General features: G+C 35.0%; 1 protein-coding gene across 3 annotated transcripts in view; it reads right to left on the bottom strand.

Moving 5' to 3' along the window:
* The window catches only part of LOC141591753 (beta-amyrin synthase-like), a 34,191-nt gene that overhangs the window by 3,365 nt on the left and 13,970 nt on the right, over nt 1-16,856 (bottom strand). For 2 of the 3 annotated variants that reach the window (XM_074412197.1, XM_074412196.1), the window contains 5 exons: nt 11,691-11,747; nt 10,328-10,374; nt 9,970-10,113; nt 8,024-8,201; nt 6,077-6,151 (listed from right to left, as the gene is read on the bottom strand). In XM_074412197.1, the coding sequence (XP_074268298.1) occupies nt 6,077-6,151; nt 8,024-8,201; nt 9,970-10,113; nt 10,328-10,374; nt 11,691-11,747 (501 nt within the window). The remainder of the gene's footprint in view (nt 1-6,076; nt 6,152-8,023; nt 8,202-9,969; nt 10,114-10,327; nt 10,375-11,690; nt 11,748-16,856) is intronic. The other variant, XM_074412198.1, reaches the window with a different exon arrangement.

Genomic DNA, 16,856 nt, shown 5'->3' on the forward strand with positions numbered 1-16,856 from the left:
CACAAAGTGGGTATGGAGGAGAGAGCCAAATTGGGTCGTGTATTTTTGAAAAAGGAAGTCCGTGAGGCTGTGTTCCAATTGGGACCTCTAAAATCATCGGGTCCTGACGGTATCCCGGTGCTTTTTACCAAAAGTATTGGGCCATTGTTAAGAATGATGTTATTAATGGAGCTCTCAATATCCTTAATTCTGGTACTGTGCTTAAGGATTTCAATAAAACTTTTATTGTTCTTATTCCGAAAAATGATTGCCCGAAGAGAGTTGGGGATTTTCGACCGATTAGCCTCTGTAATGTTATTATGAAAGTTGTCACAAAGTGTATTGCTAATAGATTAAAAGGGGTTATGGATGATCTTGTTAGTCCTTTTCAAAGCGCTTTTGTCCCTAATAGAAGTATTGCAAATAATATTGTCATTGCCCAAGAAATTCTTCACGCCATAAATCATAGGAGTTATGGTAAGATGGGTATGATGGCTTTAAAGGCTGATATGAGCAAAGCCTATGATAGATTAAACTGGAATTTCATAAGAGGGGTGCTCTCTTACTTAAATTTGTCGGGCTCTTTGGTTCAGCTTATTATGAGTACTATTGAATCTGTTTCTTACGAAGTTCTGATAAATGGTACTCCTATGGAAAGAGTTGAACCCGGCTGTGGGATTAGGCAAGGTGATCCTTTATCTCCTTATATTTTCGCACTTTGCACGGAAGTCCTATCTCAAATGATTCGTTATGCCCAGGATAGCAATCTTATTAAGGGTATCAAAATCTGCAAGAACGGGCCGGAAATCTCCCATTTATTGTTTGCGGACGATTAAATCTTCTTTATCAGTGGTGACTTTGGGAATTTGGATTTTCTTATGAATATTATCGATGAATACTGTGCTGCCTCTGGGCAATGCCTTAATAAGGATAAGTCCTCTATTCTTTTCAGTCCAAATTGCTCTCTTATGACGGTCAAGAAGTGCCTGACTGAGTTTAAAATTTCCCCTAAGAATGACCTTGGCAACTATCTCGGCCTTCCTACGAGTATTAGGTCTTCTAAAAGGGACTTATTTAAATTTCTTGTCGACAAGACTAAGCGGAAGCTATCCTCCTGGAATAACATTCTTCTCTCTTCGGCCGGTAAATTGACTCTTATTCGTTCTGTTATATCTTCACTATCTCTTTTCTCTCTATCGGTATTTCGTATACCGGTAAGTGTAATATCAAAACTTCAGTCCTTGATGGTGCATTTTTGGTGGAGTGGAACTAGAAATAAAAAGTCTATTCATTGGTGTAGTAAAGATTTCCTTAGTAGGCCTGTCGGTGAAGGGGGTCTTGGACTTCGAAATATTGGTTGCTTTAACCAAGCTCTTCTCGCCAAATCTGCTTGGAGGATCTTATGTGTTCCAGGAAGTCTTATTAGTAAAGTTATTGGTCCCAAACTCGGTGTTCAAGATGATTTTTTATTCCAGGCCCGTTGGAAGGCTCCCCAAGCGTCGTTTTGGGCTCTCAAAAGCCTTGTTTGGGGATCTGATCTTATCTACAATAATGTTGCTTGGACTATTGGATCTTCTTCTCGTCTTAATGCTTAGAAGAGCAAATGGATAGAGGGTTATAGTCTTCATGATCTTTGTGGGGATTTTTTTGATGCTCCTATTGATTCCGCGTTACTGGTTGGTGACCTTCATGATAGTCATAGGAGATGGGATCTCTCTTCTCTTGGTTTCGATCCGGGTGAGGAAGTTACAAAGAAAATCCTCGCAACTTATATTTCGTGTCAACCCTCGAATGACTCCTTCTATTGGAAATTCTCTAAACATGGTGCTTTCACTGTCAAGTCGGGATACAATGTTGCTGCTATGGCCTTAATTAATGGACCTACCTCAACTGCTGATCTTTCTAGAATGTCTGCAACAATTGTGGATTTTTGCAGATCTAAGCTCTGGAAGTTGCCTATCTCTAACAAACTTAAGGTGTTTTTATGGAAATTTATGGCTAATGCCCTACCAGTGGGCTCTGAATTCCTCAAACGAAAAATGAATTGGCGCTCCCTCTGTACTCTTTGTGATGGCTCATCTCCTTGCGTGGAATCTATTTCTCATCTGTTCAGAGATTGTAGTTTTGCAAAGGCTCTATGGTTTGGTTGTCCTTTAGGACTTAGAATCCCGGGAGGGGTGGACATTGATGTTAGGGTTTGGGTCATTAACTGGGTAAGCTATTTCCTAATTGGCCCAGATCCTAACTCCCTCCTTTTCCCCCTTATCGCTACCCTCTGGAGAATTTGGTGTTGCAGAAATGAGATGGTCTTCAAGAATCGCCGCCCTTGGCCTATGAGTGCTTTACATTATATTCTTAGTGACATTATGTGTATGAAGGAGGTTGTGTGCAATAAGGATGCTAGACTCCTCCCCTGATTTTGGTTTAGCTAAGAGGGTTAGAAACTCCTTCCCCTTTTGGATCGTTGGTGGACCTGGATGCGGAAATATTTGTACTGTCAAGTGTGATGCTGCTTGGAGGGCTGATAGAAGCGCTGACATAGGGTGGTGCTTATTGGATGATAATGGGACCTTAAGGAATTCTGCTCACACTCGCTCGTTTGCCTCTTCTGTCCTGCATGCCGAAGGACATGCAGCTTTCATGGCGCTCAGATGGGCCTTGGACGAAGGGTACCTTCATGTTAGAGTTGTTACAGATTGTCTTAACATGGTTTTGCAGGCTGCGGGAGCGGAGAAGCCGATTGCATCTATCAAGTGCATTATTCAAGATATTAAGTCTATTGCGTCTCTTTTTCATTGTTGCTCTCTTACTTTCTGTCCTAGGGGAGTGAATAGGATAGCTCATAATCTTGCTCAGGGAGTTCTTGTGTAAGCTATGCTATTTGTTGCTGTCAAAAAAAAAAAAAAAAAAAAAAAAAATAATAGACATGTCCTTCCTTACTTAATAGTCATTCTCCAAACTTCAATAGTGTAGACTCAAGGCCTATGATTTTGATGATGATAAGTGTGCATGTAATAGTTTGTTTGTCTAGCATTGTGCTTAATGTAGGTATTGGAAACATGGAGTGTCGAAGGCTCGAAGCACAAGGATAAAGTTAAGAATGACAAGTCAAGGCAATTGTGATGAAGGACACAGTGAATTATCAAACATGAAGATCAACATTTTAGAAGATAAAATGTTGATACAAGAAAAGACAAAAGTTTGGTGTAACTAAAGAAGAATTTCATCTGATCAAGCACGTTTATACAGTCTCATGAATTGTATAACTGGGCTTTGGTCAGATGGATGTGTTAAGATGCCCCATTGGTCTCCCTTGTAACGGGTTACCATTTGTGACGGATATTTTGTGAGATAAAATGGTAACAAAATGGATGTGTTAAGATGCCAGAGTATCGTTTATACAGTCCCATGATTTTGTTTATACAGTCTGACTGTACAATGACAGTTTCTCAATGATGATGTGTTTTTTTTTTTTGGAAATCGTGAAGTATTTTATTTCATAAATCGTTTTTGGAAAATCTCGCTCTAAGAAACTCAATAGAAGGAAAATTATATTATGATTTTGGAAAAATATTTTATAGGGATATATTTTAACTAAAATATGTTTTAGTTAAGTTATTATACTCATGTTAGATTTATGAACAGACTGGGATATTTTGTCTTGACGGCTAAGGCAAGTTGTGAGTTGGATTAATTTCCTTATTTGTATGGCGTACCTTACCTGTGTTTTAATAGGACACTCTATTAAGAAAATTATATCTAGATTATTTTCTTAATGTCTTAGTTACCTAAAGTCAAGAAAAGATTTAGTTTCCTTATTATATCACATAGAGGTTAATTATTACTTTAATTCACTTTAATAAAAACCCGTAATTAATTTTCGAGTACGTTTTTTACCCATTTCAGTACTTTTTACCCTATACTTTCCATTTGATACCCCTTACTCCCTAACACTGAGAAAAGGCACAAAATCAAAATCTCTCCTTCCTAACCAACTAAACTTCTCAAATTAATCTATTTCTCAATTATAGATGAAAAATTTGAACATAGAAAAGATATCTAATTTATTAACCGTAAATAATAATTGAAAGGATTGATTGTTTAAGTAATTTGTGAATTTTATGTACTACTATGGTTTTGGGGTTTGTTAGGTTTTGAGGTTGGTGGTGGTTGGACGCGGCAGTGGGGGTGAGTGAAGGGGCGGTCGGTGATAGGAGGCCGAGAGTAGGGAGAGGGTCGCGGTGGGTAGGGTGTGGCGTAGTTTACAGTGGCTGGGGTGGAGAATTGCTGAAGGGTTGAGCATAAGTTGGTGGTCGGAGGGGCAGTGGTCAGGGCGTCAGGCACTCAGGCGGAAGAGGCAACGGGTAGGGTGTGGGGTAGTGGGGTGGCCGGCGAGTTCTGGTGGTCGTGCTGGTCTTGGTCGCCGGTGTTGTGGTGGTGTATATTTTTTTATTTTTTTTCAGTGTAGTACGAGTACGGTCGATGGGCATGTGAAATTAGAGGGATAGTTTAGAGAGAAGTTAGAGAGGGAAGATGGGAGGGGGAATAAGAAGGGTATAATTGTCAATAATGTACTACAATGAGTAAAATGTGTACTGTGAAAATCAGGACCCTAAAAACCAATATGTCTCGCGTGATTCTCCCTAACGAATTCACATTAGTTCGAGGTGTAGGGTATGGATCGAGAGACCTACTTGACATGTTTCTAGCCGTATGGTTATTAGAGCAAATTTAATGGTTTGACTTACAGACTTATTTACAATTTTAAGATTTTACAAGCTAGTGGTTAAACTATTGGACAAGTCCATGTAGGATAGTTTAAACCAAACAACTAGCTTCATTAAACTAGTAGCTTAAATGACCCTAGCACAAAAATACAACTAGTCGAAATTAGTTTGATTTATTAACATGTGGGTCAAGCTACTTAAAAATTTAAACTAAACCATTGAAATGAATTGGTAGCTCAAAATAAAATTAGTTTAAATGTGACGTGACAATGGTAAACTAGTTGTAATTAGCTTACCATTGAATTTGCTCTTATGGCTATGGCTGTTCACTCAGTAGTCCGGACCAAAAACCAGATCGGACCGGACCATTTGGTCCGGACCAGACCAAACCGAATTTTGTTTGGTCCGGTCCACGGTCCACCTATTTACTCTACTTTGGTCTTCGGTCCGGTCCTAGACCAACCCGAATGGACCGCGAACCGGACCATGGACCGAAGTTATGTAATAAAAGAATTTTTAAATTTGTAATATTATTGATTTTATTTTCTACTTTGTTTAAACGTATTATAAGATGTGTAATTATGTATTTAAATCTCGTAAGAAAATAATGTTGTTTATTTTGATCATTACGAACTTCTTGAGTTCTAGTTTTATACGGTAAAACATGTCAATGACAATAATATTTGGTCCACTTTGGTCCATTTGGTCCGGTCCGGTCCGGTCCGGTCCACGTGTTTTTGTGGTCCAGACCGGACCGGACCAATATTAATATGGTCCGGTTCTCGGTCCACCTCTTAACCCTTATTTGGTCTTCGGTCCAGAGAGTTTGGTCCGGTCCGGTCCGGTCCCGGACCAATGAACACCCATACTTATGGCATACAACAAAATAAAAAAAAATAAAAAAAATCAGTATTATTGTGTGTGACGTCATATTATTCGTCTGATAAAAAGTAACTATTTTATGATAAATAGTGATTATTTTATTTTAAAAAGTGTAGTCTCCGGAAATAAGTGGTCATTTTTTAATATAAAATGATCACTTTTTATTCAAAAGTAGTCAGTTTTACGCGGTCGCGCCATATAACAGTAGTCTTGTACTCCCTCCCATTCACAATAAACCTCCCATTTCATTTTGGCACAAATATTAAGGAAACACACTACCCCACCATATAATTAAATTTCAACCACACAAATACACTACCCCACCATACAATTAAATTTGAACCACACAAACACTTACCAAAAAAGAAAATAGGGAGATTATTGTGAATAAACGGAAAAGGAAATAGGAAAGTTTATTTTAACTGGGAGGGAGTATAATTTATGAAAGAAGATATACCGAGATATATATACATCACTTATTACAATACCTGTCTTGCATAAATGAGACTCATCAACACCAATGCTGTCTGCGATATATTGGATCGTGTGAGTGGAACAAATTCCTGTGTTAATAAATCACGATTTAATCCAAGTGGATTTGTCAGCAACAATAAAATACACTTTTTATCTGTGTTTGGGTGGATATAAAACACAAAAATTCTTGTGGAAAACAAGTTTTTACATGTATCAAAGTATTATTGCACATTCAAGTATATTACCTCTGTTTGTTTATATGTTACTAGTATAGATCCCGCGTGAATGCACGGTTTTAGATAGAAATATTGAATAATGTAACAATTATACTACTGTTATTTAACTTCATTTGAAATTTAATTATATGAAATTTACTATTAGTAATGTTTTGTGATAAGAGGTAGAAAAAAGAAGTTTAAACACTTTTATCCCGAATAAGATTAGCGGTTTTACTTAATCTATTTTGTTAGCTTTGTTTTGAAAAATATTGTTATTGTATCCACTAAAGGCGTGATATAAATATAAAGTAAAGAACTGATAATACAATAAAATAAGATGCATGTTGTAATAAATATAATTATGTATATGTATATGTTAAATTAAATGTTTTAAAAAAGTAACCAAAATTAATTAGAAAGTGTGTGCAAAATAGTGTTTGTGACCATCATGTTTAGTTTTAAAAATAATAATAGTATCTCTCACCCCATAAAATAATAATAGTAACAAATAATGCAAATTTATTTAGGTAACAAATAATGTGTCTATGCAATGAGAAAAATAATATACCCTTTTTAAATGGAATAGAATCATCTATTGAATGGATTAGAATGGGCCAGTTGTAGATATGATATAATTGGTTTTGATATATACAACCCATTGGGCTGTATTTAAGCATTTAATATCTTCCATATTTGGTATTAAGTTAAGAATTTAAGATTAAATTATACATTATCCAATGCAATTAATGCATATACTAAGAATTTCTTTCCGTATTTAGTTACTTAAATACAACTCATTGGGTTGTATATATCAAAACCCATATTGATATACTTTGTATTTCGAATAAATATTTTGTTGTCGTTCCAAGTGATGTAAACTAAAATGCATGTACAAAATAAAGACTTATAGAATAAATTAAGCTAAGGCGGAAAAAAAAACAGAGTACAAAAAGAAATTATCGAAGTAAAGATGACCCATCATTGAATTAATTTCAGCATAAGTATATTGAAAAAGCATATTATAAATGATATATTTTATTAGAAGGTTTGAGAAACATATTTTGTTTAGCAGAATAAGTTAAGTGTTTAATAATTAATAGATTAAGAATTAACAGATTGTTAATTAGTTTCTTTTGTAAAATAGTGTAGATTTTCCTACTTTAGAACATGCTAACTAATATGGTAGGATAAACATCATGTTGTAAAACAACATATTGCCAAAGTCTTGAATATTGTAAAAATCCACCAATATGTCGTGTTTACAAAACATCCCTAACATGTTATCGAAATATAGATAGGCCATGTTTTGTACGCAGCAGATTATTATTAGCAGAAGCAAATTGGTCAAGCAGATTATAACGACAGATGACATTGACAGGTTTGACTAGTATATTTCAATTCGAAGGTTAATGACAGATGTCATTGACAGGTTTGACTAGTATATTTCAATTTGTAGAAGTGTTTAGTAATTAGCGGATTAAGATTAATAGATTGTTGTATATGTGTTTAAATGGTTGACAGATTCATTTTTCTACTAAAGAGAATATATATGTTGGACAAAGTAGCATATTGTAAAACAGTAGATTGCACAATCTACTATTTTAATATGCTAAATGTTGATGAGTCAATATACCCTAAGCAACATATTGACGAGTTGAACATACTAAATGTCCTCAATATGCTTAAAATTCATTAACTGCTGTTTATCAAACACCCTCATAGTAAAGTTTCATGTAATAGTACCTTCTTGGCACCAGAAAGACAACTCTCTCCCCACCCGCCATCCTCTTTCTGAGACGTGAGTAGAAAATGTACTGCTTTCCTAATAGCAACACAGTTTGAATAAGTTTTCCCAGCTGCTGTTAGCCCTTTTATTGCATAATATGTACCATATGTGAAGCAAACTCCCCAATCTCCGTACCTACGTAAAAATACGTATAAATGATTATTTAGTTTTATGTTCATAACTAAATGATTATATGTTATACACTTATACACTTATACGTGAAACTCTTTTAGCTGCCTTTCAGCCAATTATAGGCTTGCCCTCAAATATGTTAATAGTTACTCACTTATTAGGAAAAGAAATTCGTAACTTTCTACGTGCTATCCGAGAAAAAAGCATTCATTGCCATTATAAAAAGTTAATTTTTTTCTAATGTTTACATTGTAAATCTATTTGTTTTATTACTGCTACTCAAAAACATATATTATTACTAGTTTTATACCCATGTAAAAAATGCACGGGTAGATACATGAACATATAATTGAACGTGATTAAGTGTTCAATACTGTGACAATATAATTATATATGGAGATTCGAATATTTGATAAATATTAGATTTGAATATCAAATAATATACAACCGTATTTGATTAGAATTATATTAAAGGTATATTACATGTTAGACCTGTTGAATGTATGTAAATTGTGACATTTTAACTTATGTCTTAACATAAGTTACTAAAATAAGAATATGAGATGTCTCCCTTTTGGTGAGATCCGTTTGTCTGTCTCCAATTTCGGTGTTTTTTCTGTCCTTTATATCATTTTAGGGTTTTGTTTTATTGGAAATATAGATAAGAGCGGCTTGTTGATGATTTGTTATACGATTCTACAATTGATATGCGTTATTCGCCGACGATCTATGGTGCTGATAAAAGGTAAATTTTCTCCATCAATGAATCAAACGAAGGATCCCCTTAAAAACTACGTGAAGAGAGTGATACAAGGACGATCTGAATTGTCATATCATGTTTTGAGATCTCTAGTTTTACGAGAGGAATTTGTCCTTTGGCTTCTATTAGATTTGTTGTTTTCGATTATACCTATCTCTTGTAAGTGTCGTTTGGCGATTTATGAATGAATTGATCTTTTCCTTCAAAAAAAAAATAGTAATATGAGATAGGAATAAGAATTGCAGACGGATCTTACAGTCTGAAATAAGAATTTGTGTAAGAATTAGGTTGATGAAAGAGGGTAATTAAATAGATTAGGAAACATGGCAGGGTTCACATATAGAAACTTAGTAGTTAATGAGAAACCAAGAAAAGACTTGACTTTTATATTATTTAGATATTTATTGTTATTTTTGAAACTTTAACTTGTTATTGCATGTAATTTCTATCCTTAATTTCTTTGTTTAAGACTTTAATCTAAAAGACAAATTAACGGATAATATTCTATCTTCTTAATTTTTGGATATCAAATCATGCACCTACATGGAACGTTATTTTCAATCTAAGTTTTTTTGGCGACGCAATATGCTATTTGGTTATGGATTATAATGGAATAAATCAAAATGGCTGCGCTTCTTTCTTTTGTGAATTAGCGGTCCTTCAATGCAGTTCTCGACGCAATTTTCATCTTGGGTCATTCGGAAACAGCCTCTTTGTGTTGCTAACACAAGGGTAAGGCTGCGTACATCCGACCGACCCCCCCTACCCCGCAATTTGCGGGAGCCATTGAAGCATTGGGGTAATGTTGTTGTTGTTGTTGTTGTTGTTGTTGTTGCAGTATGCTCTTGTTGCTCGATAGAGTCACTGGTTCAAACCTTCTAAATATGCCATTTATAATTAATTTTACAGTATGTTTAATCCGCTAATTACGCTAATTACCAAATAAGACCTCTATTCATATTCGATCAATATTTTGTTCTTTGTTTCTAAAAAGAGATGAGAAAAATATACCATAAACCATTAGGATGTTGAGCGTCTTCGAGGAATTTGGATGCCTTCCCGATGAAATCTTCGATATCTTTTTTCCTATACCCAGGGTATAATTCTTTGAACAACACCAAAGCATGAATTATCGTGCCAGTACATTCCACATGCCTAAGTCCAAATTTAATTTAAGGGAAATATAAAACAAAAAAAAAAAAAAAAATTATTAATGAAAAATATAAGAACTTAAGACCACAACAAATACGCGTTAAACTGTTAATCAATTGCTTATCTTTTTTATTCATTTTGAATAATATTATAATCAAAAGTAAATAAATAAATGATTGGAAAAGGGTGTACTCCAAATGCGTTTAAAATTACTTACTCGTGCTCGGTGACAATGTCTTCCAAAAACTCGGTCGGATTAAGAAGCTAAATATTGCATTAGAAGGAGAACAAATAAGTCAATTTCATGTATAGAATCAACTAAAGTTATGTGTTCTATTAATTCATATAAAAATACAAAAATACAAAGTAATCGAGTTAACCCCAAGTTAAGGACCCGAACTATCAGAATTTTTCCAGTTAAGGACCCGAAGTATATAACTTTACAGGTAAGGACCTCATTGTTTACTGCCGTTAACTTGTGCATTCTGCCGTTAGTTTGAGGAGATTGGCTATCAACTTCATTTGGCTTGTTAAATGCAAATATGGATTGGTTTAATTACATATTTCTTAAATGTTATCATTTCCTCCTGTAAGTTTTGATATTTTAGATGATTAGTGATACTTGATAAGTGAAATTTACTATCCTAAAAATTAACCACCCAAAACCAACTCAATTAAAACCGTTTTTGACACGACATCGATACGGCCCAATAATTAGTGACCCGCACTCGAAATTAGCCCGACCCGATATATACCCGCTTAGATTGATCCGCTTTGATTGATGACCGGACAATTATTAAGCCTATTATTGATCAACATGAACGTGATTTAGTGTTTAGAATGATAAATCTGACTTAATAATAAGGTAACTAAACCAAATAATGATCGAAAATTAATGTTAATGGTTAAAGATTCAGGTAATGCGCTAACGTAACTAACAAGATAATGACCCAACCCAAACACCACCCGGAGCTGATAAATCAATTGACCCGAAATGTCCCGGTCTTATAATGAACTGACCCAAACTTAACTCAATCCGAAAGCGGTAGGCTGAGTGAATATCACCAAACCCGATATAACTAGACCTTACTTGACCTGACCTAAACCCAATCCGATTGCCGCCGTTAGTTTCAGGTGAAATTACAAAGTAAAATGTGTAAGAAAAGAAAGAAGAGAAAACTACCTATGCAACATATTGATTGAGACAACTGACAACCCATAATGAAATGGGTACAAATTTGATCAATTTTCCAAAATAAAATTATGAGAAATCTGTTAATTACTATGGGGTGATAAAATCATATTAAAAAAATAATAACCAATGAAAGTGGATAGCCAAATCCCAGGCAGTGCTGCAGTAGGCAATTAGGCATGCATTGATTAACGGCAGTTAGCAATAGTTCCTTAACTGTAAAATTATATAGTTTAGGTCCTTAACGGAAAAGAATTCGATAGTTTGGGTCCTTGTCTTTGGGTTAACTCCAAAGGAATCGTACTTTGAAATGAAAAAAGAAAAATTAAGTTATCTTCTCAAATGAAGAAGAAAAATAATTGGTACGAAGTTGTTAGTTAGTTAATACCTCCAACCATGCATGCCCGCTAGCTGGCTCCCAGGCAGTTACTCCTCCATTTTTACTCTGCATTTTTTTATACATAATTATGGCAATTAAACTTGCGATGAATAACTTTAACTATATATTTAAAACTATATTTATTTTGTATATGTATTCCTTCAGTCTCAACTCTCAATCATTTTTTTTTTGGCCCTGTTCTTTTAGATATAATTTCAGCTTATTTCACTTCAATCCAGCTAAGTTCTTCTCTTCACAAATTAACTCGCCCTGTTCTCTTTGGACTTATTTCAGCTCATTTCAATTCAGTTTCGTTCAGCTTCATTAAGTTTAATTTAGTTTAGTTTAGTTCAGCTCATCTCATCTCTTTACAAATTAACTCTTATTTCAGTCCAGTTCAGTTATTAAGTTTAGTTCATAAAGGAAGATAATGCTTGATTATTATTGATGAGTTAATCACGTATAAATACAAAGTATAGACGAGATATGCAAACCTAATTAAATGGGATATACCTAAATTACAGAATACAGAATCATAAATAAATAATACTTATTTACATAATATATTCTATGCTATTCTAACACACCCCTGCAGTCGAAACCGGAGGTTCACGAACATTGAGACTGGCTCTGAAATCGTCAAAAAGGACGAGTGGTAAACCCTTAGTGAAAATGTCAGCTATTTCGGAACGGGAGGGAACATGATGAACGCGAACATCGCCCCAAGCTACTTTCACACGCACAAAGTGAATGTCGAGTTCGATGTGCTCACAGACAACATTAGCGCCCCCCTATACTAGGCTTCATCACTTGACCGAGACAAAGTGGGTTGACGTTTCGAAGCCCAGAAAACGAGAGTGTCACCCAAAAAGACACTATAACCACTAGTAGAGCGGCTTGTGTCGGGACATCCAGCCCAATCTGCATCAGTGTACGAAGTGAGGGAGTCTACTTTGGAAGACCCGAGCCAAAGACCAAAGCGCATAGTACCTTTGATATATCGTAAGATATGCTTAAGCGAATTCATAGGCGATTCCATAGTGAAGAGACCCAATTTGATTAAGCTAGTGTTGATGATGCCTTAAGATAAATTAATCTTATTGTTATTTAATTGTGTGCCTCTTAAGTTTAACCATGTAGCATAAAGCTCTAATTGTCAATTCAAGGTTATCAAGAATGTCATCATGAAGATCAAAGATGAAGATTGTCATTAGTGCTAAAGTCATGTGTTGTAAGGTGATCGTTAAACACGAATTTACGTTTAGGTGCAAAAACAACAGTTCAGTCAACAGTTAATTAAGGCTCGTCTTTGAAAGAAATATTTCGAAAATATTTGAATCTTTGTTAAAATGCTTTCAATGTTCATAAATGTTTTCTGGAAATATTTTGAAGTGTTTTAAAGAATATAGAGCTTTCAATGACTTGCTAAGGAGTTTGCTTGCACAATAAGACACTTACTATAAATGAGTTGTTTGCTTTTACATTTATGGAAATGTTTATGGTTCCCATAAACACAACCATTTATGCTTGTTTCTTGTTGAAAAACCCAACCTATTTTTGTGTGTGTGCACAACCTGATTTCTTGCAATCTTAGGCACCGATTTCTTGAGGAAGAATACTCGGTTTGTTGGTGAAGATTTCGGTTGGCTTTGCATGTTGCCCAAGCAAACTACTTACATTATTTTTAATCACTTGTGCTTATGAGTGTAAGATATTTTAATGTAAAGTATACTACTTGAACATTATAAATAGCTTGCTTAATTCATTTTTACAAGTGTGCAACAAACGAGTTTTAAACTGAAAAAGACTTAAGCTTTCAATCGAGTAAATTAACTTTGCAAAACCGTTTTTCATTTCAAAATCTTTGAATCCTTTTGCAAGTTTGTTTATTTATCTTTTGAGTCTTTTACTTGAATTTATTGTTGCACCTAGTCGTTTTAGTCGTGTTCAAGGATCCCGTGTTTTGTACTTAAACTTTATCTCCTCCGTTCAATTGAGTGAACAACATTGAGATAAGTGGAGTCTTGTAACAAACGGGTAGAACTGAGCAAAGTCTTAGGATAGAGTTATCCTTAAGCATGAAGTCTTAGAAGCGGAGTAGCTTTTGAGCACGGAGTCTTTCGGCGGAGTAGCCCAAAGCAAAAGCCTTATTGCGGAGTAGCTTTAAGCACGAAGTCTTTTGGCGGAGTAGCCCAAAGCAAAAGTCTTGGAAGCGGAGTAGCTTTTAACACTACTACAAAACTCGCTATGGACATCAGTTGATGGACATCTGATTATTTAGAAAACTGATGTACAAATTATACACATCAGTTGTTTGCAAAAAACTGATGTACTTATAATTATATGTACATCAGTTGAGTTACAAAACTGATGTCCATTATTTCTGATTTTAATGGACATGGGATTTTAAGAAAGCCCATGTCTTTATGATAATCAAGTACATCGTACATAAAAGTTAACCGATGTACATATATGTTGAAATTATAAGCGCGCAAAAAATTTGCCTCACCGCCCTTTCACTTATATAATTTCATGTTTAATTAAAAAAAAAAACAATTTTTAATAAACCTAATCCCTCTTTGTGTCAGTATACACAATTCATACCTTCATCCTCCCTCATATCAATTTACAATTCAATATCCTCACATCAAATTCATCAAATTCATTCAACCACCAGGCGCACGTCAACCACCAGGCGCTCATCGTCAACCACCCTGTGCTGTTATCTCGCGCTGTCACCCCTCACCATAATTAGGTATTTTTCGATCTTTTTTACTTAAGGCTTAATTTTTTGTTAATTTGATCAATTTACTGCATGCATGTTTGGATTTTGCCATTTGTGTGATATGTTTTCAATTTTAATTGAAGAATAAATTATGGGTTTATAATAAAATTGGGGTTTATGCTTAAAAAAATGACGTTTGGATAATCAAATTGGGGGTTTATGCTGATACCTATTAATTATTTCAAATTGGGGGTTTATGCTTTGGTGAGATGTTACCGTATGCAATTTTGATCAATTTACTGCATGCATGCCTGATTAATCGATTGTTAGAAGTGTTAGAAGTGTTAGAAGTGTTTTTGTTAGGCGAAGTGTTAGAAGTGTATGCAATTTTGATCAATTTATGCTTTGGGTGAGATGTTAGAAGTGTTAGGGGAAGTGTTAGAAGAGTGCAATTTTGACGCACTTAGTAGTCATTCATCAATAAAACTGATAGACAAGCTATTTAGACTGCGGCAGTAGTATGGATTAAGAAAATCACCAGTTTAGCTGTTCATTCATCCTCCCCATGCCAATTTTGATGCACTTAGTAGCTGTTCAGTCAATAGCGTTGACGATTCATCGCAATTGCCTCTGATCGCAATACCCTCTCTTGTCATGCTTTCGATCAGAAAGCGTGATTTTGATGTGCATCAAATTATCAGTTAAGTGTTAGAAGCTAAGTGTTAGAAGTGTGCAATAATTATCAGTGGATTGTTAATTATGGAGTTGATGTTAAGTATTTAGCTGATTAATGCCTGAGTTTTGAATTATTCGTCCTGAACTTTTCAATAATAACCTTTTAACCTTATAAACTATCGCAGTGGATCTTGAATATATACGGAGATTGGGAATATGGATCGGATTTGGATGTTTGTTGACCGTTTGGACCCTATATATAGGAAAGGGGTTGAACATTTTGTTAGAGTTGCTATTAATAATGCGGAGAATGTTGAAGAAATTTATTGTCCATGTGTTAAATGTGGGAATAATGTGTATCTTGATTCTGAAGAATTGAAAAGTCACCTCTTATGTAATGGTATTGACAAAAGTTATACAAGGTGGATTTGGCATGGGGAGGATGTGTTGCCTACCTTGAGTAGTAATTTAGAGGATGATAGCGACATTGAGGGAGATGGTTTTGATGAAAATTTTGATCGAGTAGACGACCTGATTAATGATTTAAAACAATCCACTGAAGACCCCACACAAGTAGAGATGTTTGATAGGCTAGCTGGTGATGCAATTAAACCCCTATACCCAGGTTCAAGTTTGACACGCCTATCTGCAACTTTAAAATTGTATAGTTTAAAGGCGAAAAATGGATGGAGTGATAAAAGTTTCACAAGTTTGCTTCAATTGTTGAGTGAGATTTTACCAGATGGCAATGAACTCCCTAAGCGTACCTATGATGCTAAGAAAATTTTGTGTCCAATGGGAGTTGATTATGTAAAGATACATGCATGTCCTAATGATTGCATTTTGTATCGAAAAGATTATAAAGATTTAAGCGAATGTCCAAAGTGTGGGGCTTCACGTTACAAGTTGCCGAAAAAAAATTCCAAAAAAAATATTGGGGTCCCAGCTAAAGTCTTGTGGTATCTTCCCATTATCCCAAGATTTAAAAGAATTTTTGCAAATGTAAAAGATGCAAAAAATTTAATTTGGCACGCTGAAGGTAGAATTTCAGATGACAAAATTCGTCATCCAGCTGATTCAACACAGTGGAAAACAATAGATCATTTGTTTCCTGAATTTGGATCCGAGGCTAGAAATTTAAGGCTTGGACTTTGTACTGATGGTATGAATCCGTTTGGTAGTCTAAGTAGTCAGTGGAGCACATGGCCGGTTTTGCTAACAATTTATAATCTCCCTCCTTGGTTATGCATGAAGCGTAAATATCTTATGTTGTCACTACTGATTGCGGGGCCTAAGCAACCTGGAAATGATATAGATGTTTACCTAGAACCCTTGATTGATGATTTGAAGTTATTATGGGATGAAGGGGTAGAGGTATATGATGCTTATCATGGTGAGACTTTTAACTTACGTGCCATGATATTTTGCACCATTAATGATTTCCCGGCTTACGGCAACCTCTCTAGTTATACTGTGAAAGGGGCTAAAGCGTGTCCAATTTGTGAGGAGGATACAATTTCTGACCGTTTAGTTCATGGGGGAAAGAATGTGTACCTTTGTAATCGAAGATTGCTCCGCTGTTCACACCCTTATAGAAAAAAAATGAAGCCTTTTAATGGGAAACAAGAACTTAGAAACCCTCCAAATATTTTAAGTGGGAGAGAGGTTTATGAAAAAGTGAAAAACATTGAAAATAATTTTGGAAAACCATATAAGAAGCCAAGTAATGGGACCTTATACAAAAAGAAGTCCATATTTTGGGATTTACTATATTG

The sequence above is a fragment of the Silene latifolia genome, chromosome 7, assembly GCF_048544455.1.
Source record: "Silene latifolia isolate original U9 population chromosome 7, ASM4854445v1, whole genome shotgun sequence".
Classification (NCBI taxonomy): Eukaryota; Viridiplantae; Streptophyta; class Magnoliopsida; order Caryophyllales; family Caryophyllaceae; genus Silene; species Silene latifolia.